Here is a 24,574-nt window from a genome sequence, read left to right as displayed (position 1 = left end):
CCCCACTGTCCCTTAGCTTGTGCACCTCTGTGTGTATGCATGTGCGTGCATGCGTGTGCGCCCCATTAAACACCCAAGATTATTTTCTTTATGACCGCTTCAGTCTTTGGCAATCAAACTAGAGTCAATGTTTTATTCCATCATCCAGAGTTGACCAGATGCCTTGGTTATGGGCTCTTACAGGCAATAGCTTGCTTGATGGACATGAATGCGTTGTTGGACAGATTTCACAATTACATCTTACCGCATCTGAGAGGGGAAGACCGAGTTTGTCACTGCAACTGTGGCAGGTAAGTCACCCCCATCAGCCCTCTCTCACCTGTCCCCCCAGCCCCTTCCCACCTCGCCTCATTGGAAAGGCACAGCGAGGTGGTGGCCAGCGGCAGGGTGCTGCTGGCTGGACTACCATTTTTGCATTCTGCCTGTGTCTCACTTTCCTCAGCAGCTCCTGCATGAACATAGGGGTTGGTTTTTTTTGTTTTTCTGGAAGAAGAGTTTTCTGTGGGCCTGGAAGTCCATTTCTCTTTGTGTGCATGCTTGTGTATATGCATCTGCCAGCCCTGGGAAACTGAGTAACTTTCATTTAAACGCTTGTCATTTTGCCTTTGTTGTCACCGGGCCGTGTTGTTTCTCAGTGTTTGTGGTCTGGGTGTTACCCCCAGTGGTCGTGTGGCTTAAATGGGAATGGGGTTTGAAGAACCCAGAGGATCTGTGTCCAGGAAGGAGTGTTGCTGCCTAGGACACTGTCACTTTGAGGCTTTGTAATCTTCGATCAGCTTTTAATTCTCTGTGGCTTTTCTCCTGAGAGTTGTAATGGTGCTGGACAGAGCACGTTGAAATAGCTGTTCTGTGCTTTTGTGGAGCATTTAGGAAGCCGAGAGCATCAGGGTGGATTCTATGCCAAGAGAAATGCCTTTGCTGTGTACAAGTTTATGACTGGACAACCCCCCACCTCTCTCCGTGGCTGTTTGGCAATGCTTAATTCTCCTAAACAATGCAGCACGTCTTGTGTCGTGTGGGATCGCTGAGATGCTCTGGGCTTTGGCTGCTCTCTGCGTTAGAACCTGGGGGGCTGAGTTTCGGGGAGGTGGATTGCTCTCCTCTCTACGGGACTGCTGTCCGTGATCCTCACCCTGTGCTCCGAGAAGCCCCATTCCCCTCCTGTGCCTGGTTACTCACTGCCTGCTGGAGAGTTTCTTGTCTGTGGGGGAGTAGAGCAGCATGAGGCTGTGCCAGCTAAAGGACATGCTGGGGGAGCCCTCCCCTGCCACATCCAACATTTAAATTGAGCTTTACTCACCCCTCTTTGAGCTGCCTCTGGAACCAGCTGCATTCTGTCTCCCCGGCTTCACATCCCTCTGGTGTCCCCGGTGTGGAAGCTAAGCTGAAACCAGGATGTGCAGAGCTCAATGAAGGGAAACTGCTTTGCCCTTCCATTCTGCTTCAATCGCCGAAGGTGATCATTATGTTTCTCCCCGTGGTTCCTCCTGTGGCAGAACAGCAAAGAAGTTACAAGCAGCACCTCGAGGGCCGAATGCAGCCGGGCCCTGAGTGATCTTAAGCAGACCCTAAATACCTGGCTCCTTGGGCACCTCAGGCACCTGTGTGCTAAGGTCAATCAGGAAGACTGTGAGCAAGAACCATCCATGGTGTCTTTGATTTTTTTTTTGGCAGGCATTGGCTTTTTCTTAGGTAATTTTTGGGAGTCTTTTTGATGCTTTTCACTAGTTTAAGAGTTTTCCTCTGCCTCTTCAACCAGTTTTTCTTTGTACTTGTCACAGCTGTGTTCAGTGGTGGTGGAAATTGGCTGCTGGTAATAGACTTCAGCGTCGTCTGGAGTGACTGAGGAGTGTCAGGTCTCATTGGGGTTGTTGGCAGAGTGTCCCTTCTGCCCACGTCTGGGAAGGTGGCAGGGGCGCTCCTCTCTCCTCTAACTGGATGTCTGCAGAGATGCTATTGAGGCAGATAAATTAGCCATGGCACTCTCCCCAGACATAGTTAGGTCATTTCTTAGAAAGTGCACAAAACAGCTTCCAAATTGTCAAGCGTGGATCTGAAGGGAGGCAAAAAGCGGAAGTTTACCAGTTGCCTTAGGTGCGTAGAAGCAATGGCTCTTGCCAACAGAAATAGCAACCGGTCTCCGCTCCTGGGCACAGGCTCTTGTTGTGCATGAGGACTGGTTTCAATTTGTGTTTGTTTGTGCTCTGACGTAGGAGACACTTGCACAAAGCATCTCTACGCTACGGGACTTCGTGTGGCCTCGTGCTAAGGCCTGGCCTGTGATCCTCAGCTGCTCTCTGTGGGCTCCGACCTGCTGCCCAAATGCCAGTGTTCCGAGTTCTCCGATTCAAAAGGCAGGCGATGCTGAACGTGCCTTGTCCTTTTTGTCAGCTGTCCAAGTGCCCTGAGTGCAGACCTTTAGTGCACATAGCATGAGCCGTAAGCGATGCTGCCTTGGGCTAGGCGAGGATGCATCCTGGAGCATCTTGTGAGCAGTGGTACCCGGGATTGGTAAAGGACTCCTCATTCGCCAATAACCAAAGGGAGTCCTCAGAGGAGGGAACTGGCTGCAGTTCAGTGTGTTGCAGGGAGGGATGGGAAAATGAGTAAATGTTGCAGAAATGGAATGGGAAGAGGAGTGGGGATAAATGAAGATTGATGTGCAGTAGGCTGAGCTGCTGTGGTTACTGGTTTTCCCTTCTGCCCTAGCCTAGGCTGTAGCGTCAGTCACACCAACTAATTAATTCAGAAATGCTATCTGCTATCCTGGTTGTATCCTTCCTTAGGGTATCAGAGTGGACCCCTTCCCCGGGAATGGTCTACCATATCTAAGCACGCTAGGCTGGACTGTGAGGACCTGGCCTTGGGCACCTAGCGAAGAGCAGGAAGGAATCAGAATCTCCTCATGTCAGCATGAGGGGCTGGGAGCCCTTGCCTTGCTGGTGGTGGCTGTGGCCAGCGAGGGCTGACCCTGTGTGTGCCTTGGGAGCCAGCTGAGGCCAGGCAGGCCAGGGGGTTTGGGGCTCCGTGCTCTGCCCCTCCCAGGCCTCTGCGTCCCACCTCATCCCTGCTAGGCTCCAGGGAAAAAGCCCAGGCTTCAGCCCTTGGCCGTCCCTGCTGCTCTTTGACGCTAGAGTGCTTTTCCCAGCCAGAGGACTGGGAAGGCTGCGGGGAGCCCTGGGCGCTTGGCTCCTGGCTCAGACCACATCAGGCAGGGGCCAAAGGTAGATGTGTGCCATGAGTGCACCTGCAGCCCCGACCTCCACCCCCTTGGCAGTGGGATGGGGCCCTGGCTCTCTTTCCAGCTCCCTCTCCTCACTTGTTTCTGCCCGCACTTTCTGCTCCCCGGGGCGGGTGGCTGGGACACGGTGAGTCTCCCTCCCGGGTCGGTCTCCAGTGGGAGGCTGGCAGGGAGTGGCATGAGCCATACCCAGGGGTGCCCCAGGCTCTGCCCACATTTTGGTGGCCCTAGGCTTGTTAGAGTTGCCCGGGTTCGTGGCCAGCAAGGCAGAGTGCTCTGATTGTCTCCTCAAAGAGCTCTTCAGCTGCATGGAGGCTGTAGCTGGGGTCTCTCCTCATGGGCAGCGATGGGTCTTTCCCTGGACTCTGCCTGTTCTCCTCTCCAGGAGGACTAGGGAACTAGGAACTGGGGGACTAAGCCTAGCAAGAAGGTCCCAGGACAAGTGAAAGGGAGTGCTAGCTTACGGCACCCTGCCTGCTTCTTCCCAAAATGCCCTCTGCCAACCCTTGCCTCTCAGAGGGGGCCTCATTTCCTGCAGCTGGGGACTACGCTTTGGGTTTTTTCCTGTGTTCGCAGACACTCAGTGTATTAGCAGTGATTGGGGAGAGTCACTGGGGTCAAGACTTTTGGGGAAGAGAACCAGCCCCGTCCTCAGGCACTGCTGAATGCTGGACACTTGGCACTGCTAGGGCTGATCTGCACCCTTGCTGTGCGTATTCCTGGGGGGTCAGGGTCACTGGGGCTGTTTGAGGCTGATGCCAGAGACTTTATGCCAGAAGCCAGGTAGCAATTTGTTGAGGCAAGAGCGACCTCACGATGCTGGGCCCTGGCAGAAGTTTTTTCAGGTTTGTGATGTCAGAAGAGATTTGTGGCCTCGCGCTGGGCACGGGAGAACCGAGGGGGCGCTTGTGAAGGCCGTGCTGTGCAAAGAGTGACTGTTCCTGCGGGGACCGGACCCATGGCTGGCTGGCTGAGCCGTGCCAGGAGCTGCACGGGCAAGCACCCAGTGCAAAGAAACTGGTGGGCAAGGCTGATCCATATTTGCGGTCTGTTAAGTGACAACGTCCGCCGAGCCACTCTTTTCAGTCTGGGTGAGCCTGGGATGGACGGTGCCTTTGCCGTAGAAGCGGCCCTTCTCTGAGGGCTGGTGGAGAGTCCGCTGGGCGGTGGGTGGGAGCAGACGTCCTCCTCTGTGCGGGTGGGCTGCTGCTGTTGGGCTGGACTGGTGCTTTCCCACTTGGCTGCCCTACTGGCAGCACTAGAGCCAAGGAAGGCAAAGCCGCCAGAACCCCTGAGGCCAGTCAAAGTGCATCTACAGTTGTTCAGCGGGAAAACAGTCCTGCCCTTTGCTTGGGAAGGGAAGCTGGGGTAGCGATGGTGCACAGAGTGAGAACATCAGCAGAGAGACAGGACTGGTCCTGGTGCTGATACTGAGCCTGCTCAGACATGGCCGGTATGGCAGGGACTGTTCCTCTCTTAACATCTGCCTTCTTGCTGGAGGAAGAAGGGTGACAGCCACATTTACGCTCCGGCTGGCTCCTGTTGATGCCATGCAGGAATGTGCCTGCTGGAGCAGATCCCTGGGGGAGCTTGGTACTCTCTGTCCTCAGCATGTGGAGGTATTCAGGCTTTCCAAATCACCATGTTGGGGCCTTGCTTGCAGGCAGGCAGCCCAGCCCCTCTGGTCCTACCTTCTCGGGATGCACCTATTCCCAGGAGAGAGCAGAGCTGTGGAGGACTGCAGAAGTATAGCACTGCCCCAGTCCGAATGTCTCTGTCCCAGCCAGTAAAGGGTCCTCTCTGGAAGCAGAGAGCTGGCAGCAGATCAGGAGCTGGGTGATGTCATGCAAAGGAAAAACACCAAAGGGCGTCCGTGGAGGCAGGGTGAGTTGGAGAGAACAGATGACACCTGCATGGAGCAAGGACCCTTTAAAACAGCCTGGGGGGGCTTGGAAATTCCCTGTCTGGGAAAGGACAGGGACCTCAGGAGCTCTGGCATGTACGCTCCTTGCCACTGACCTTCTGAGTGACCTTGGGTGAGTCTTTTCCTCCCAGGCAACGTCTTTCCCCATGAGAGGGGTTAGAAGGGATGGAGCAGAGCGTCAGCCTTACCTGAATGCCGGTACCCTGCAGCAGAGGTGGGGGCCTGGCCAACCCTTGGGTCAGCTCTTCCTGCTCTCGGTAGGCTCTGATCCAGCAGGGAAGGTCTCAGGGCAAGGCTGGACCTCTCCTGAGCGACTGGTGCACATGGAGACCCCGCAGTGCAATGGGGTGGAAGTGTGTAAGGTGGCTGCTGGCTGGGGCTCTGCCCTGATGCTGGGGTCACTGGGGAGGACGGCCGGCGGTGCTGGACCAGTGCTGCCTGATGGTGGCACGGGTTGGAATAAAGCTGCTGGCTGGGCTCTGCCTGTGCGGGGCCCAATGCTGCCCTCCATGCTCAGAGGAGGGACAGGCCAGCGCTTGTCCCAGGCTAGCAGCGCTGCTGTCGGGAGGTACACAGAGAGTACATTTTATTTTTTTTTTTCTCTGTTTCCTCCTTTCCCAGCCACTCTGGAAAAGTCATTAAACCTCTCTGTCCCCAGATCTTCTGTGGATGAGCTGCTGGGAGGCTAGGGGTGCTCACTGCCTAGCGCTGGAGGCCACCTGGCCTTCCTTGGTAGCTGCTACAGTGCGAGGGGTCCCCAGGGAGATGTTTTCACCTGAGCAGTGGTGCCATCCACGCTGGTCTGCAGGCTGGCTTTGCTGGCAACGGCTCTGAGAGGCGCTGGGCTGCTGGCGTGTTTGGGGAGAGGCTGCAAGGTCAGACAGGGCTGCAGGACAGGGGGGCTCTTTGCCTCCCGCTGGCTCTGCTTGCAGCCCCTATGCAGGGCAGGCTTTGGTGGCTGTGCTGGGGGGCTGGCCAGCAAGGCAGGATAAGCCACGTTCCCCCAAATCCTGCTGCAGCAGGAGGTGGGGAATGGGTCTGTCCAGCCAGGTTGTGACAGCTACAATGTGAGCCTGGGAGATGTGACATGTCTGCTACCGACTGAGACTGACACCTGCCCAGGAGGGAGCCAAGCTGAGCCAGAGCATCCGTGTGCCAGCCAGGGAGGGGGGGAAAGTGGAAAGCGTAGAGGCAGCGACGGGGCTCTTTGCATTTAAAACGACAGATCAGCGGCACTTTTTTAAAGGCTCTGTGCTGTGCTGTGGCTGCAGCAGCCAGCACACACGCAAGGTCACTGGAAGGGACAATAGCGCTTTGGGCAGCTCCGTAGTGAAACTTCCCAACCGTGCTGGCCAAGGTCTGCTCCAGCCCGCTGCCCGGCTTGCCCTGGGATTGGGGGAGAGGAGGTCTCCCCCACTTTGTCGCAAAGGCTGGGGAAGGAGACAGGGATGCTACAGCTCGAGCACATGTGCACAGACACAAACACTGCTCACCTGAGCCAGGTGCTGCCGAGCTGGGGACGGATCAGCAAACCCAGTCTCTCGCTTGCTTTGGGCAATCACCAGTTCCTCCCGCTTTCAAGGGTGTTTACATTTCTTTTCTACAATCACGGCTGCTTCATGGGGGAGCTCCACCTCATCAAGGGTGGGCATAGCTAAGGTATGGCTGGAAGTGCATGGCACATGAAGGGAGCTGGCGCCTGATTAACCTAGTAGGAATAATTTGGCCTGGATCTGTTTTGACAACTGATACCAGCTTGAACTGTCCAGGAATTGATCCTCAGGTTATTTGGTACCTCTTTTTCTTGTGAAGAAGCATGGTCAGGACCTGGGTTTGCCTTCTGAGGACCACACGTACTTTGTGACAGCTCTCTCGCAGCTGAGGGTGCTGTGAACCCCGAAGTCCTCGCCGCCCACGTCAGCCGTCCGACTGCTGGCTAAACTGATGCCAGGACGAAGGAGATTTTTGTCTCTTCTCACAGGCCTTTAGTTGGTGAAATGGGCATTGGCTGGAGGGTTATGTTAGCCCCTGGGTGGCCACGTTTCTGAAAACAAGGTTGGGCCAAAAGTATTTGCTCTGAGGAGCTGCCCTGCCAGAACCTGGTCTCCAGCGCTGTCTGCCCTCTCAGAAAGTGCCCTGGCGTGGAGCTGGCAGGGGCTTGCTGCACCCACATTAAGCTCAGCTTAGAGGTGATACATTCCCTTGCTGGATCCGACCCCCAGAGCCATCCAGGCCATGTTCCAGTTTCCAATTCCCCTGACATGCGGTGGGGACCCTGGACCTTTGTGCACTATTAATAACGTGCTGTGCTGATGTGCCAGTGCCTCTGAATCGTTCCCGTAACATCCCCAAGGACTTGAGCTGCAACAGAAAACTTCGAGGTGGGGGGTGGGTGGGGTGTGTGTCTGTCCTGTTCTCCTCCCCAGCTCAGTGGCACCACTCAATCCTTTTAAGCCAAAACAAAGCATGAAAACCCCTGCAGCCCAGATCACTCAACTGTTGCACTAGCAGGAGAAAGTCATCTTCCCTTGAGCCTTGCTAAACCCTTTCCAGAAAACTCTGCAGGGTGGAAACCAAGCACTGGCATCTCCATGGCGTGGAACTACTCTGGTAGCTCACGAAAGCTGCCTGGGAGGTAGCAGTGCAAGGCCTCAAGCGCTTTCCTGGGGTGCTTTAGTGATGGGAGGCTTTTCTTTTAAGGAAATTTGCACCTGGGACCCAACTTTGATTTCTGATACTTGGAAAATTAAGCTGCCAAATCCAGACAGGTCAAAGTTTTTGCTCTCTGTTGAATTTTGCCTCCCATGAATTGACTTTGGACTTGCTGTACAACAGGACTGACTCCTTTCTCCCCTGGGCACGACCGTCCCACAGCACTTCAGGCTGTACAGGCAAAGGGCTAGCACAGGGATACTGCAAGGGCTGAATCCTTCCTTATGCAACGCTGGAAGCCGATGGTCACTTTGTGTGCCCAGCCCCAGCCCAGACATGAACAACGAGAAAGGGTCAACCACCCACCCTTTCCTGGAGCTTCCTCCCTCCGTCATCTGTCTGAGATGCCTCTTACTGCTCAGGGGCATGCAGAGGTGTTGGTGCACTCACGTTAGAGAGGTGGTGTTGAAAATAGTTGTCACCAACTTCCACTGCACCCCAGAGCTGGTTATGTCGTCTTTCTGTCTGCCCCACTCCATCTGCAGGCTCTGGACCTAAATGACCGACAGACCTAGGCTCGTCGTGCTGCGGAGATGGAGACGAGAAGGCTCGGGGGGGGGCGGTGGGAATCGTATCAATGTATACAAATACAGGAAGGGAGGGTGTAAAGAAGGCAGAGCCAGGCTCTTTGCACAGGTGCCCAGTGATAGCACCGGAGGCAACGAGCACGGGTCTTTGCACAGGGGCCCAGTGATAGCACCGGAGGCAACGAGCACAAACTGAAACACGGGAGAATCTGCTTGAACACCAGGAAACACTTTGCACTGTGCGGGTGACTGAGCTCTGGGTCAGGTTGCTGAGAGGTTGTGGGCTCCCTCCCTGGCGATATTTAAATGCTGTCTGAACATGGTCCTGGGCAACCGGCTCTGGGTGGCCCTGCTTGGGCAGGGGGGTGGCCCAGATGACCCCCAGGGGTCCTTTCCAACCTCAACCACTCTGTGATGCTGTGATTTTTATGGAAGCTACAGGGCAGAAACAGGGACTTCACCTCTGAGCCTGGACGCTGAAACCGCTGGGCTTTGGGGACAGTCCCCGTCACATGGACAGGGAGCTGCAAACACAAAAGGCCCTGACTGCTGCCCCCAAGGTGCCGTTCAGCCCAGTGGTGACCAAAGGCAGCTGGGAGAGCTGGAGGAGATCCCACTGCAGCGTGCAGAGTCAGCCTGCACCGAGAGGAACAAGGCAGGGAAGAGGTGACCGTGTCCCTTCCCTCGGTGCCCTGCGAGCAGAGGACGAGAGCTGTGAAGAGAGCAGGCTGTAAAAAACCTTGTCAAGCATGTGAGGAGAGCACCGTGTCCCATGGTACCACAGCGCTGGCCACGCTGTGTGCGTGCGTGTGCGTGCGCGTGCGTGCGTGTGCGTGCGTGTGCGTGCACATATGCAAGCACTGCAGGCACATCCCTGCTCCTGAGTTCAGGGGGAAGTTTGGCAGTGGGAGGGTTCTTCTCCAGGACTGGTACAGGGCTGAGACCCCCTGCGAAAACCACCTGCTGGGTGGAGAGCGGTCTGCTCTCACTGCCAAGGAATGGATCTGTCCTTGATGGCTCTGGGAGGCTTTGCTTCTCTCGGCCCCAGCAGTGGCCGCGTGTCAGTGATGCTCCGCACGGGGCGGTTTTTAGATAGCCCTGCGGATTGTGCCACACCAGTGCAGAGGAGATACCACCAGCTCCTGCCGAGGCACTCCAGTTCTTGGTCATTTCAAGCAATCTAGGATTCCAATCTAGGAATGGAGGCGTTTGTGAACTCAGCCCTTAGGCTGTTTCTGTACGGCAAGAAGCAAAAGGGAGGAAGTTAAGGACCTGCCAGGTATCCCTGGCAATGCCTGGGGAAGCGTGGCACATGAGAGGGGGGTGTGAGCCTTGCCTTTTCCCCTTCTGCAAAGCTGCTTGCCTGTGTTCATGGCATTAATGGGAGCCCTCCCATTCATCAATAAGAGCTCCCTTTTCGGGAGCCCTCTGCCCCTTAGGTTTTCCCTAGCCAAGTGAGGGGAAAAAAAATCCAATTACAAACCCACAAGCAAGAGGAGGAATGAGCAGGGGTTAGCCTCTGAGGTCCCTCTGAGCTGCCATCAGGGCTGGCTGGGACGCGTCTCCTTTCTGCTGCAGCCCCAGCCTGGTCCCTACTACCGGGGCCTTTGCTGAGTGCAGGTGGGGAGCGGTACGAGACTGCAGGAGCATGGCTGGATGGGCTTCCCAGCCACACAGCCTTTTCCACCCCGCACGCCACGGCACCAGATTGTATGCCAGCCCTACATGCCTTGATCTGCTGGGAGCTGGTGCCTCTGGTGCCGGTGGCCTCCATTAAGTCATTGCTGAGATTAGGGCTGTTTTCAGTAGGTTCCTTTGAGTGGAGGTTTGTTTGTGTAAATATTTGGACGTTTCTCAGGCATGATTATTGAGCAACCTGCACCTCATGCATATTCAGAAGCCTCCAGCGATTGCCTCCTCTCCTGCATGTGGGAGCAGGGCTGGGTCCATGGATGTGGGAGGGACGTGAGTGTTGGTGATGCTGGTGGGGCTGTCGGTGGGCAATGCTGGGGAGACCCCATGCAACTGTGCCCTGGCCTTGAGCTGGGAGCACTGGTGATGCACCCGTGCTGCAGTGCCAGGGCTGATGCACGCAACCTTCGCGGGGCCGGCAGGCACATGGGGCTGTGGAGCGCACCTCGCCGGGGCTGGCTGGCCGCTCCTGGGCTCCCAGTGACAGCACAAGCCCAAGCAGCGCCTGCCTCTAAATCAGGCTCTGGGAGGAGGCAGGATGGCTAAGCACAGAGCCTGGGCAGCCTCGTGGCTCCTGGCTGCTCTCAGGGAAGGTTAAGGCCATTTGAAGCAGATGCAGAGGCTCCAGAGCAGCTTTGCTTTGCGTCCTGCATCCCCTGTCACCTGGGATCCTCCTGTCCCACACATTCAGCCCCCACAGACCTGCCTTATTTTTTTCTACTCTGCAACTCCCTTGCTCTATCCCTGCCATTCTCCTGCTTTTCCCAAGTTAACCAAGAGTCTTTCAAGCAGTGAAGCATCATCCCAAGCTTGGTCTCCATCAGCTCATTGCACAAATGAACCCACTTGCCCTTCTGGCATAAAGCATGGAGCCAGCCCCTCCAGAACCCCTGGGAGAGACTTAAATCTCTGGAAGCTCAAGTCCATGCTTTTCCTGTAAGAGGACTGGCAGCCTGTGGCATGGCAGCCCTCCCTGCTGCGTGCCACCGGCCACGTGGGCAGGCAGGGCAGCTGCTGCACTTCTGTGCTCTTTGGGGCCAGCGCTAAGCTTTTTTTTTTTGGAGATTGGCGACAATGCAAGCTCTGGCCAGGCCTCTGGGCTGTGTCCCCAGCAGGTGATGACTGGTGGGATGAGATGGGAAGCAGGGTGCTGGCAGATCCTGCACCCAGTAGGGTCAGGCTGGAAGACCTTCCTGAGCCAGAGCCCTGCAGGAGGGAGCTGTGAGGTTCTGCTGCAGGTTACCCCGGCGGCATTTGGGCACTAAGGGGAGGCTTGCCGGCTGCTCCCAGTGCTGGGAGGGGTTTCTTGCTACCTGCTACAGGCAGTAACTGCTGCCTCTTCCTTGAGGAGGGTGAGGGAGACCCCGCATCCCGAAGCACCCCAGTCACGCAGGAAGGGAACCTGAGATGGTCTTAGACCTTGCATGACTTCTCCAGGCGCGATGCGCTGCGGGGTCTCTGCCATCTGCTGTCTGCGGGCGAATTCGAGGCGTGCTTTCAAGTACTTCTTCCGTGGCTGTAAACATGCTCTGCTCTAATATGTGAAAGATAGGATTCTCGCTTTGCTCCGAGAGATGGGACATGAAGCAAAACAGCACAGGGCGCTGCCAGCGCGGGCGGCACTGCCCAGCCGTGGGCTTCTCTGCCTCCTGCCAGGCAGCACATTGTGATTGCGCTCGCAGGGCTGCACGGCTGCGTGCACTCGCAGGAGCAAAGTGTTACTGACCTCCGCCTGCAAACACGAATGCAGAATTGCCCTTTACATCTCGAGGGGGCGGCTGCTCCAACCTCATGCTGTCCTTAATATTATCTTCCGTTTTACAGATGACGAACTTAGGCGCCGGGAGCCCGTGTCAGGAATGCGACACGAGTTCCAGGCGTGGGTTCAGGTTTCTGTACTTTTCTACCTCGCTCTCTGCCAATTCCTCTGCTGACATAAGCACAAAAAGCCAGGACGGCGCTTCTGCTCCCAAGGATGTTGATAGAAACGTGGAGGAATGGTGTTAAACTGGCCCCTGGCCACAAGAGCAGGCGCTGGATGGAAAACGTACTCTGCGTTTCTCCGCTGATGCTTTTCCCTGTTTCTGTTCCCTGCAACAGGCATCATGTCCACTACGTTATTCCGTATGACGGGGATCAGTCGGTGGTGGACTCCTCGGAGAATTACTTTGTGACTGACAATGTAACCAAGCAAGAGATTGATCTGATGCTGGGACTTTTGCTGGGCTTTTGTATAAGCTGGTTTCTGGTGTGGATGGATGGGGTTCTCCATTACGCGGTGCGAGCCTGGAGAACAAGCCGACGGTATGGTAAGTGCAGCCCCGCGGGCTCCCTTCTCTTCCCTCGATCCCTTGCCCTGTCCTCGGAGGCTGGTGGCGAGGGAGGAGGTCGACAGCCATGCAGCGTTTGTTCCCTGTGGGTTGGGCAGGGGCCTGACCAGCCAAATCCCAGCCCTCTCGATGCAAGCGGGAATGTTGGCGTGGAAAGAGCCAGCCAAGGCTTGAGGGCTCTGCTTTAGAGAGTGTAAAGTATGTGTTGGTGCAAAGACGGGGGGGGGTTGATGGAAAGCAGCATGTTTACCCGTAGGCAGGCTGGCAGATGGTGGTTGTATGGCTGCACATGTGGGCAGAGCATTTTCAGGCCAGACAAAACTTCCCTGAAATCTGGATTTTTCTGTGCATATAATTCGCAGCCAGGCACATGCTTGTGGAGCGCAGCCTCTTGTTGTTTGTACAAACTCGTGACGATGTGATGACAATGACAGACGCTTCTGTGGTGTGTCAGGGGCACATCAGCCGAGGCTTCCCCATCCTCCTCGCTGTTCCAGATGTGTCAATTTATTCTTTTTTTTCAGTAGTGCTACCAGCCTCACAGGGAAAAGTGTTAGCCATACGAGTTAGTCTTTGGACCAGTTGGCTTAGCATCCTGAACGAACGCCCTGAGCATGACCAACAGATAGAGGTGGTGGAGGCCCCATCCCTGGAAACATTCCAGGCCAGGTTGGACAGGGCTGTGAGCAACCTGATCTGGTTAAAGGTGTCCCTGCTCCCTGGGTGACCTCTAGGGGTCCCTTCCAACCCAAAACATTCTATGATTCTATGAAGAGATGCTCCTTCAGACGCCCTCTCTGCCCCTTTGCTCTCTCAGCATGGACATCCCATGGTCTTGAATTGTTGGGGGGCAAAAAGAGGCAGAAAAACTATTAAAATAGTGAATGACTTGAAATTCTGTAGCAGTGTCCCTACAAATCTCAGTCTCTCCCACTCTGGCTGATGGGGTCTGTTCAATTACAACTCAGAGGATAAGGAGAGCGAGCAAGAGAAAGATTTATCTGTAAACCTGTACGGCATTCTAATTAGGGACATGGACTATCTCTTTCTAAAAACTCAGGTCAAGATTATATTAATTTCTCATTAGTCTTCCCAAATCCCCAGCTGCCTGCTTGGGCAGTTTCTGAATCGCGGCTCTCTTGAGGCTGTGTTGCTGCCATTTCCCAAGCAGAAGGCTCATTGTCAGCGTTTCCAGTGGGGGATCTAAGGTACCGAGCCAATCCTGAGGCTGTGACACCTGGTTTGGATCAGACCACCTGTGGCCGTGAGCTCTTCGGCGCTCATGAAGTCAGCAGGGCTGGCAAGAGCCGTCCTTGGGTGAGATGCTGGAGCCTCTGAGTCCAGCAATATTGTTCTTCAGAGCTGTTGCCTTTCCTTACGGAGCGGCGAGCTGCAGTGGTGATATCGCCAGCTGACCTACCTGCTTGTGAACGGATACCACACAGATTTTTATTTTTAGTGATTAAGGGTCATGCTAGTAATTAATTTAGTATTTAAGCTGAATGATCTTTTTTCTTTCTTTCTTTCTTTTTTTCTCCCTGTGCATGCATGCGCTAAGGCTTTAAGAAAGGGTTGGCCAACGGTGCATTATCTTGCGCAATCCATCTTTTCAGCAAATGAAGGCTGTATTACTTTGCACCCAGCTTTTTCTTCCCTTAGCAGCCCCTTTGGCAGCGCCCTTGCGCGGTGCGGGAGGCTGACACCCCCTCTGCCTCAGGCATGGGCTCTTCGTGCCCTCTTAGTGGTGGTGCACCAGCCTCACGGGACCAGGCTGTTCTTAAACCAGGTTGGTTGTACCCTACCTGTGTGCTTGCACCGTTCCCAGCTCAATTAACAACCCGGTTGTGATGGGTTGGCCTTGGCTGGACGCCAGGTGCCACCAAGCCGCTCCATCCCTCCCCTCTTCAGCAGGGCAGGCGGGGAGAAAAGGAGATGGAAAAGAAAAAACAAACCAAACTCGTGGGTCAAGGTAAAGGCAAAAGCAAAGCTGCACGTGGTAGCAAAAGGAAAACAAGATTTTATTCCCTACTTCCCATTAGCAGGCGATGCCCAGCCACTTCCCAGGAAGCAGGGCTTCCGTGTGCACAGCAATTGCTCCAGAAGACAAAATGTCGTAAAAACCAAATGCCCCCCCTCCCTCCTCCTTTTCCCTTAGCTTTTATACCGATGTCATATGGTGTGGAATATCCCTTTGGTCGGTTTGGGTCAGGGGTCTTGGCTACGTCCCCTCCCAAGACCACTGGTGGTGGGGATGTTGGACACATGGCCTTGATGCTGTGTGAGCACTGCTCAGCAGTCACCAAAACACCGGTGGGTCCTCAACCCCTTCCTGCATACCAATAGAAAGCACAGCACCGTGAGGGCTGCTACGAGGAGAATTCATTCCATCACAGCCTGACCCAGCACACCGGTGCCCTCACAATCAAATGTGTGGTAGAAGAGACCCTGGAAGCCCTCCCCACCTAATCTGTGGGTGGTTTCCAGTGTGTATGGTGCAATGGGACATGCTGGCTCTTTCCAGTAAAGGTTTTTCACATGCCTTGAACTGTTCTGCCCAAAGAGAACGCAGAAAGGATACCTATTTCTTTGTTGAACGAGTACCTAGGCTACAATTCCCTTCTAAAGACAGAAATGGTGCCTGTGACTGAGAGATTGGGGTAGGGGTAATACAAAATCCTGTGCTGGTAGAGAATGTAGAGCCCTCCCTGAAACACGTAAGTACCACTCAGCAGTGACTCAATGTCACACTGTGGCCTGATCGGCTTCAGTTTTGATCTGTCAGAATAACCAATAGCTCCTTCCCCATGGAAGAGATTGCTTAAAATAGAAAATATTCTATAGAAGCTCAGACATCGGCTTGTGCTTGATAGTAGCTGCAGAGCTGCTCAGAGCAGTCGCATAGCCCCTCGTGCTAGTTGAAGAGTTCAACGTTATCCAATCTGTCGTGCTCTGGGACTTTCAGATTCTCCTCTGTGGGCTCAGGCTGGGTGTGGATTTCTGTGTGGAATGGCCCAAAGCTCTCATGAAACTGAACGGTGGCTGAAACGTCGCTACAGGGAAAGGTTCATGGGCTGAGAGCTGCAACACCGGGTAAAAAAAAAAAAAATGATGACAGCGTCCAGCCTGCACTGGCTGTGGGGCAGAAAGTGGCTTGTGCTGCTGGCCCGTGGGCTTGGCCAATATCTTAAGGGTGGGTGTCACCAGGATGGAGCCAGACTCTTTGCAGTGGTGCCCAGCGCCAGGACAAGGGGCAATGGGCACAAACTGAAGCAGAAGAGGTTCCAGTTGAATATGAGGAAGAACTTCTTGACTTTGAGGGCGACGGAGCCCTGGCCCAGGCTGCCCAGGGGGGCTGTGGAGTCTCCTTCTCTGGAGATATTCAAAGCCCACCTGGACAAAGTCCTGTGCCCCCTGCTCTGCGTGAGCCTGCTTGGGCAGGGGGGTGGGACTGGGTGAGCTCCCGAGGTCTTTTCCAACCCTTGCCATGCTGGGATTCTGTGATTCTGTGGGATGGAACAGGGATGCTACGTATGCGGCAGCAGCAGCGTGCTGCTGTGTCCCTGGCAGCTTGGTCCCCAGAGCAGCTCCCTGGCAGCTACAGAGGTCAGCAGAGATCGGGATGAGGGTACCGGAGCTCGCCCCTACCGTCAGCCTGGCCATCGGAGCGTAGGGCACAAGGAGGGCTGGCGGATAGGGCTTATCGCAAGGAGCAGAAAGCTGGCGTTGGCCTCTTCTAACTCCCACCCTCCCTGTCGTGATGGGCCGGTGCAGCCCCTCCATGCCCCTCCCAAAATGAGCTGTTCCCATAGCAGGTTTTCCATGTCTGCAGGGTCGTGGCTGGGGGGGGTGGTATCTGCTGGTTGTGTCCCGGGCACGGGCTGTACCCAGTCTGGGAGAGGAGTGGGCAGTGCTGTGGCCACAGCCGAGGCACGAGGTCTGGCTGGGGGGTGAGCGTGGTCTGAAGGGAAGCCCCGAGGGTGGCCTTGCCGAGGCCGTGCTGGTGCCGGATTCCTGCGGGGCCGGCCAGGAACAAGGCTAGGCAAGGCAGGAGGACACGGGTCTCACCTTTCCTGTAATATCTCATCTTCCTTCTCCTTTCTGCCTTCCAGACAATTCCTGGTCTTGGATTCCAAAATTTTGTAACTTAAAGGAGTTCAGAAAACGTCACCACAGGCAGTATGAGGAGGCGACTGGGAACATGGTGCACATCAAACAGAAGCTGTACCATAATGGGCACCCAAGCCCACGGCACCTCTGAGGAATGCCTTCCCCTCCAGAGACTGCAGTGAGGTTTTAAAAAGGACTTTGCTCTTCTTCCAGGGGAACAGCTACTAGTTTGCTCCTCCATGGAAGCCAGCCGAGGACACAATTTTACTTCCCCATCCTGTGTGTCCCTGCGGCACACCATGATGCACAACTAAGCCAGTCCTGGATGCTACGCAGCCAAGACATTGCACTGTGTTCCACATTTTATTGTCAGACTTGTGTATATATGTAAAAAGCAGACAAACAAAAACAAACAAAAAGAAAAGGTATTTGCATTATACTTTCAACCCCCTTTTCCTGGCATTCACGGCTGTCCTGCACATCCAGCTACCCTACGGGGAATGTTGGCCAAGGGTATGGAGGTGGGACAACATGAAGATGATGCAGAGTTTCTCATCCAAGAGCTCAAGTCCCCCGTTTCTTTGGTCCTTTGGCTTGGTTTTGCTCTGCTCTGTTCCTCCCGTTGCTAGAATGGCTTGGCCGGTCACAGGTTTGGATGGGGACTGCTGCCAGCGGGTCGGGAAGGCGCAGCGTCCCTTTTGCTTTGGTTCCTGTTTGGGGGAGTTGCTGTGGGGGAAGAAAGTCCTGGGAATATATAACTGATTTGTTGTTTGCATTGCTATACACTGAAACCTGCCTTAAGCAATCTGGGTAACGTTAGTGCCAAGGGAACAGTACTGTAAGGTGTCAGTCCGTTTGGCGCGGCTGGTGCTGCCTGGTTTACACCACTTCTGTACTGGTGGTGCCTTGCTGGTGTCGGTGCTGTTGTTCTTCACTAATGCTAGCGAGGAGTTGCTCCTGATAGGCGGGGAGAAATGTCCTGAGTGGAGTGGTGGTAGATCTGACTTGCACCCTGCCCGTACCCCTCTGCTGCACAACACCACCCCCCTGCCCCCTCACCTGGGAGGAAAGGAGCTGCTCTCCCCCCGTTCTTGGAGGGTGAGCCTGAGGCCGTGGCGGATCCCACCCCAAAAACACGGACGGGGCAGCGAGAGGGTCCTGTTAACAGCCTCGCTCTTCCTGAGCATGAACAGCCACCGATCGCGTGCTACTGCTCCGAGCTGAAGGAGCGCTTCAGCAGCCGGCTGGGCTTGGCTTGAGGACCACGGCGAGACGTGGGCCTGAAGCCAAACCCATCTACAGGGTCAAATGTGCCAGTAATGGGTTGAAGCAAAGTACGAGGATGCTCTAACATGGTTTTGCCTTTGCTTCCCCTGGTCGCAGCTTAGGTGTGGGTTTCGAGGTAGCTAGCAAGTGTCTGAAACCAAGCTCCACATCCAGAGCCCTCCTTCACATCCAGAGTTGCCCAATAAAGCCCCCGTGTGCCCAGACAGCACGGTGGTGCCCGATTCCTGCAGCAGTCCTGTTCTGCTGGGGGAGAGAAGCAAACGCGCCCAGGCTGCCTCGCTTTTGCAGGTGCTGGGGAGCAGCGAGCAGCAGCCCTGAAGGGAGAGAACTTCATGGAGAGGGGTAAGGGAGGGAGACGCTAGCCCCAAGAATTTCAGGTGGTAGCCCTGAATCCCGATAATTTCTCCTTCATTCATCATTTTGTATTGAGTGGGCTTGTGCTTAAGTAAGTAGGGAAAACATCCAGAAGAAAAGGATGATGGGTATTATCAGAAACTGCTGTTCTCTTCTATGGATTCCTTGACTCTGTTGATGGCCTCCTATGTTTGATTGCAACGTCTGTGAAGGGAAAAGGACACCATGACTCCCTGCTCCTTTCCTCCCTGCTTCAGCTTCTGTCTCTCGGGTTTGTTTTTGGTTTTGGTTTTTTTTTTCCATCATTTCCTATGCCCAGGATCTGTTCAGTTATTTACAAGTCCCAAAGCTGGCCAAGATCCAACCATGCCTGGTTCTCTGCCATTCCTACCTTTCCTATTCCCTAGCGCCTCTTGTCTTGGAGCCCCAGTTTCTGTCTAGGCCTAACTAATTGCCCGGTCTATACTTCTGTCTGTCTGCTTGGCTTTCTGTCATTCCTGTGGTTGCAATGCCTGCAGCCACCCATTGGTACCTAAAGAACAACTTTTCCTTCAGCAGCTCCTTTCCAAGACAGGCGGCTTTCCAGCCTCCCTCCCTGTAGCAGCTTCGTGCATTTGCCCAGATGGGCTCATCCTCCAGCGGCACGGGACGCTCCCTTCAGTGGCACATTACTCCCACCGTGCCCGATGAGAGCTGGCCAGACGGCCGGCCCGGTTGCCCCCGTGCATGGCACAGGCTTCGCTGGCAGTGAAGAACAGGCACTGTGTTAGAAACCACGTACATGTCATGGACCTGTCTTCAGGTGGAACCATGCTTTGCAAGGGAGAAAATTCCATCATGATAAGGACAGAATGAGGCTCTGGAAGTAGTTATGGGGGGGGGAAGCACTTTAAATAATTTTTCCACTTGGAGCCTCTCCCAGGAGAGGCTTAAGGCAGTGACCTAAACCCAGACTGAATTGAAAGTCTGGTTCTGCCCTGCTCTAGCAACTGACCTTAGTTGAAATATCATTAAATATGGAAGTTACAACTGGAAAGAGGGAAGCGATGTCTCACACTGATTAAGTCCGATCCACGCCAGAATTTCAGAAAAATACGAGGCTCTGAAAGAGAGAGGAAAAAAAAAAATCCAGTATGGCACATATTCCCCTTGTTTAAGAACAGACTTTTTTTTTTTTTAATCTGCTGTATCTGGAGCTGTTACCTTGTGAGCCTCGCTCTTGTTTACACTTAGTCAAAAAATAAAGTACTCTCGGTGCAATTAAATTTACTGGGAGTAATTCACCAGTCTTAAATGCAAGGAAACCAGAAACACCCTTGTAGAGCAAGGATTGATCCAGCACACACTAAACCAGTGGGATTAATTCCGGGGAACTGACGAGGCCTTTGATTCTCATCCTTAATAGATGAGGAGCAAAGTGCCTTCCCATGCAGTAAGGCCAGGTCCTATCCCTGCCCCAGGGGATCTGGTGCATCTTCCGTGCAGGGGCGATGCCAAACAGCTGGCTCAATCAAGCCACGAGGGTGGGTTCCCGGTGCCAGGCGCCTTCTTCCTCTGAGTCTAGGAAGCTGCTGTAGATTTGACCCAACGTAACCGAGATGGGAACATGCCTCTTGGCTGGCTCCGGATAACCTTGTGCACCGAGTCAGGCGGCAGCAGCGAGCACTCCCTGCCCGGGGGCAGCCCGGGGCCCGTGTGCCATCTAACCCGTGGTAGCGTGCAGAAGATGCCTTGTTCCCAGCAGCCAAGTGGCTGCCACGTCCCCTCTCTGGGGAACGAGCCGACGAGGCCCCGCAGGGAAGCAGAAGGCAGGAAAGGCAGCTGTGTTTCGAGTTCTGCAGGACCCCGGCGCCAGAATTTTACAGCCCCAAGCAGCCCTTGCTTGCTCTCCGCTTGACATCGGTGCTCGCGTCCCTGTCCCATGCCCTCAGCTGATCCTGCTCGAGGCGTGAGCTCTACCAACCCCCTCCGGCGCTGTGCTCTCTCGTTCCTCTGTCCAAGTGAGGTTGCTACTGTTGCTCGCAGCTCGGTTGTCTGTACAGTCTGCCGTCGCACTGTCTTCTTCTCCCGTGCATGTGTTCGTTTTGCTTTTGTCTGGTTGTTGGGGGGTGTTTTTCTCCTTGTTTAAGCGTCTGAGATGTACCAGTGTTGACTCGTTTGTTGTTCTCTTGCCTCTGATCCGGTCGTCACATGCAAAAAAACCACAGATTGAAACAACAACAACAAAACCCAAACCCAGCAACAGCCCCAAACAAAAAAAAAAAAAGGGGGCAGGGGGGTTCAGCTGGGAGGAAGTGATTTTGGCATCAGGGAGCTGACACAACAAGGTCAGGGCTGGGCAAGCTACCGGTCAGAACCTGTGGAAGAGAAAAACGTGGGGTTGCAAAGCTTTACAGCTGGCAGCTGTGTCTGTAACGGCAGCTCTGCAGGGACGAGGGAGTGGGAAGCGTGCGCCGTGCCTTAGCGCTCGTCTGCCAGATGCTTTGAGGGAGGCTTCTGCAGAATTAGATGGTTGGGGGGGGGGGGAAATTTTGTGCCGCCTCAGGAGGGGCTATTTTTAGAGCAGAGCCAGAGCTTCAAACTGTACGTGCCGATTCTCCAGAGCTGGGATGGGTGCTGGAAACGTTCTCCTGCATTTTTGGTGTCAGGAGCCCAGGTCTGGCTGCCTGCGCACCGAATGGGCGCGTGCTGGGGGTTGGGATCTGTTGCAGAGGAGAGGTGTGGAAAGGTGGAGACAAGCTTGTGACATCCATTGGCTCAACAAGTAGCTCCTTTTTTTAGATTCAAGCAGCCACTTACCAGCCCTCGCCCCTCAGCGAGAGCCCCGAAGGCAGCGTAAAGCTCAAGCCCTTCCATGCCAACCTTCTTTCTGTTCTTACCACCTTCCTTCTCCCCAGGAGAGCCGCGCATTAACGACCAGGCCTGTCAAGCTGGTTGCCTCCTCCACTTTGCTTCCTATCTGGTATCTGTCCTTCCACCGCAGGATGGGCACGGGGAAGGGAGTTGCGGCTGGAGGCCAAATTCACCGTCAGTGCAAGAAAGGCTGTAGCAGGGAGGGGCGAGCAGAGCTGCCCATTGCTTCAGGAACGAGAGGAAGGGAAGAGCCCAAAGCCACCACGTGTGGGATTTCAGGTGTAGCCTGGAGCAGACCCAGGTCTATGCATGCGTCTTTGGCCTGCTGCTCTGACACAGTGAGAAGGGCCCTTCCCCTCCGAGGAACAGTTTGGGAAGGTGTCTCCTGTGATACCAGCCATCCACCGTGCCCGGCCACTGCTCAGCTAGCCCTTGAGCCAGCCAGGGACACATCAGCTGGCCCAGCCTGGCTGAAGTATCTGGCAGCACCTATCAATAAACAGTAAAAGACCAGGAGAGCGCCCAGAATGCACGGCCCAGGCATTCACAGCGTGGTGGGGTGGTTTTAGTTACTCTCACTGCTATTCTCTACCTCATTTTCCAGTTGCACTCAGCTGGGAGAAGAGAATCCCTGGTAAGAAGGGATACTAAAAAGAGCCACTAAGATGATTAAGGGGCTGGAGCATCTCTCTGGTGAGGAAAGGGGGGGAGAGCTGGGACTATTCAGCCTAGAGAAGAGAAAGCTCAGGGGGATCCATGTATATAAATACCTGAATGAAGGGTGCAAAGAAGATGGAGCCAGGCTCTTGTCAGTGGTGTCCAGTGACAGGACCAGAGGCAATGGGCAAAGTGAAACACAGGAGGTTCTGCTTGAACATCAGAAACACTTTTTTTTTTTTTTTTTTTTTTTAAACTGTGAGGGTGACCAAGCACTGGGACAGGTTGCCAGGGAAGTTGCGGAGTCTCCATCCTTGGAGACAGTTAAAAGCCAACGGGACATGGTCTTGGGCAGCCTTCTCTAGTTGGCCATGTTTGAGCAAGGGGGTTGGGACAGGTGAACTCCATCCTCAACCATTCTGTGAAAATAAAAAAGAAAAAAATAAAAATAATGCCATGCGAATGGCGTCAGGTGAGCTGAAGCTTTGCAACAGACCAAGAGTTGATGCTGCAAGACGGTGCAAACACCAACATCAGTAGCCTTTACCTTGGATAGGGTCTAGGTGAGCCTGGGCAGGAGAAAGCCCTGGGGGAGCCAGCAAGGGAAGTCCTGATCCAAGGTCGTTCCCCAGCTCAGGAGAAAGCACGTTGTGAAGGAAACATCTCACGTGTACTGGCTCCCCTGGAAAAGGGAAGGCAATGTTTAGCCTTCCTACGAGGGAAGGTGAAGGGTGGAGGCTTGCAGGCGATAAATGACACAGGGAGCCTCAGTCTTGCTTCAGACTTCACAGCGGTGGTTTAACATTCAGCGTGGCCTTGATGAAGAGCGTGTGTGGGGTGAACATGGAGGTAACGAAGGCCTCTTCTGCATTCAGGGGGCTTTGAAGGTAGAAAGAGCCAACAGAAGCTCCCAGAGCACCTCTGGATGTAAAAGAGTAGAAGCACTTCTATTACGAGAGCACACAGTACAGACAGTTGGCTCAAAACACTGCGTACGCTGGTGAGATGGGCGCATGCTTCGGTGACGGGCGATGGGATGCAGGGTAGGGGGCAGACAGGGCGTTACCTGTTCAACGGGGACACAGGACTGCTGGTTCTGCCTTAGGATGGAGTGAAGATGAGTTCTCCTCTTTGGCCAGCCCGGCTCACCGCGCTGCCCAGGAGAGCACGAAGAAGCGAGTGAACTTACTGAAGAAAACACGCAAAGACGCTGGGCCTGCAGCCTCCGCGCCGGCGGGCTGTTGGGGCGAAGGGGACGGAAGCAGAGGAGTGGGGGAACGCGGGCAGGCGTAAGGAGGGGCTCCACGGGCAGCCCAGTTTGCCGCACCCCGGCTGGGCTCTCGGGATGCCCTTCCAGTGTTGCGTGTGTGCGTCTGTGTGTCTGTACCTGTGCGTGCCATCATGTGTTCGCTGCATGACGCCTGCGCCTCCTCTTTAGTACCTCCCATTCGTTTGCACGCGTTTCTTTTCCAGTAGGGTTGCTGGTTTTAGTCCCCTCTTCAGGCCGAGGATTTCCGCAGAGGGGTGACACCAGGATGGCTCCATCCTGCGAGGTGCTGAGCACCCCCAGCTCATGACAACTGAGGGGGTTGGAAACCCTCGCAGGACAGAGCGTGCAGTTTAGGAAGACTGGTTTTTTTTTTTTCCAATAGTGCTCTGCAGTGAGAATACAAGAACAAACCAGGCGTGCTGTTTGCCCCGATTGCTAATCCTTCTTTTCTTTTTCCTGCACTCAAACCAATTTTGCATGCAGCAGGCAGGAGGAGGTAAACACACGTTGATACTAACAGAGAGAGAGGGAGATTATACTCTGCTCCGAGTCTAATCATAGAATAATCTCTACTGTGGTTGAAAAGCAATAATGGCTAATTTTTTTATTAAATACACTTGCGCAGGCAAATGTCACCTACAGTTTGTGCTCTCCGGCGGCCGCGCTGGGAGCGGTGACGATGCTGAAGCCAAGGGGAGCAGCCGAAGGCCGCAGAGAGCTGGGGGGTGGGGGAGGCAATAGAAAAAGCACACTGTGATTTTATTTGGGTCAATGAGTGAGTGTATTTCAGCCATTCCTTCCCTTTCAATAATATGTTTGTATAATAGATAACCAGTTCAGCTCCTGAAACGAAGCCCGTCCTTTGCTGTTTGTCAGTAAAATAGTTTTTTGCATGTTTTGCATCTGAGTGTTTTTTCCAACCCTTTGCACCGACGGACGCCCCGGGGGTCGGAGTCCGAGGGCTGCTGGGGGCACCGCAGAGCTGCAGGCTGCCAGCTCGGCTCCCGGGCAGGGCTTTCGGCGAGGAGGAGGTACGGAGGTGCAGCCACGGCGTGAGGCCAAAGCTGCGCCCGGCCCTGACGTCGAAGAAGGGCTGTGCGATTTCCCCCAGGTTATGTGGCATCATAGGATACTGTCCCAGATTTTCGCCTGCTTGTCTCCCGCTCACTGCGAACACAGGGAAGCACTGAGGTCTAAAACTGATTAAAGAAGATAAATATTTTACTGTAAAAGCCAAATTCTGGGTGCAAGCTACCTCCAGAGAGGAGCATGGGCCTCTCTTGCCTTTTGCGGCAAGGGCAAGGAGGGCAGGCAGGGTACAGGGAACCGAGGGCTTTGGCACGGACGAGGAGAGGTCATTTCCCATTCCAGCAGTACCAAAATCTGCCACCATGAACCAGTCCTTTAACACTCTTCAGCCTGCTCTTTCCTCTCCCGGGGCAGGACCACACAAACGCAAACAGAGCGACTTTGGCACTGAGCAGGACATCAGCCCTTACGTGCAGAGGTGCCAATGCACGAGTTGTTCTAGGAGTCTCTGGGCAAATCCAGGCACATCTCACCAGGCTTGGTGGAGACACTATGTGAAAGCAGAGCAGCAATAAAAAAAAACAAACCAAA

At 54.5% G+C, this 24,574-nt stretch overlaps 2 protein-coding genes across 9 annotated transcripts in view; one reads left to right on the top strand and one right to left on the bottom strand.

The window, feature by feature from the left end:
* Positions 1 to 90: 90 nt before the first annotated feature.
* On the top strand, positions 91 to 16,925 carry TMEM240 (transmembrane protein 240). 2 transcript variants are annotated; one of them, XM_009646777.2, is made up of 3 exons: positions 91 to 290; positions 12,197 to 12,405; positions 16,536 to 16,925. In XM_009646777.2, exons 1-3 carry the CDS (start codon positions 91 to 93, stop codon positions 16,682 to 16,684), a joined length of 558 nt encoding a protein of 185 aa, XP_009645072.1. In that variant the 3' UTR covers positions 16,685 to 16,925. The 2 variants fall into 2 exon arrangements, with proteins under 2 accessions (XP_009645072.1, XP_035758034.1); XM_035902141.1 differs by having other exon boundaries at positions 152 to 290; positions 12,197 to 12,400; positions 16,747 to 16,925.
* Positions 16,926 to 24,215: 7,290 nt separating this feature from the next.
* ATAD3A (ATPase family AAA domain containing 3A) overlaps positions 24,216 to 24,574 on the bottom strand; it is a 36,719-nt gene continuing 36,360 nt past the window's right edge. For all 7 annotated transcript variants that reach the window (XM_009646775.2, XM_035902135.1, XM_035902136.1 and 4 more), the window contains one exon: positions 24,216 to 24,533. The gene's annotated coding sequence lies outside the window, so the exon portion shown is untranslated. The remainder of the gene's footprint in view (positions 24,534 to 24,574) is intronic.

This window comes from Egretta garzetta, unplaced genomic scaffold (assembly GCF_000687185.1).
Source record: "Egretta garzetta isolate BGI_Z169 unplaced genomic scaffold, ASM68718v1 scaffold29, whole genome shotgun sequence".
NCBI classification, from domain to species: Eukaryota; Metazoa; Chordata; class Aves; order Pelecaniformes; family Ardeidae; genus Egretta; species Egretta garzetta.
This window is presented reverse-complemented; position numbering and strand designations above follow the sequence as displayed.

Coding starts and splice junctions, on each gene's coding strand:
- TMEM240 (XM_009646777.2), top strand. CDS start 91: ATGACCGCTTCAGTCTTTGGCAATCAAACTAGAGTCAATGTTTTATTC. Junction 291..12,196: donor TGTCACTGCAACTGTGGCAG/GTAAGTCACCCC, acceptor TCCCTGCAACAG/GCATCATGTCCACTACGTTA. Junction 12,406..16,535: donor GAGAACAAGCCGACGGTATG/GTAAGTGCAGCC, acceptor TCTGCCTTCCAG/ACAATTCCTGGTCTTGGATT.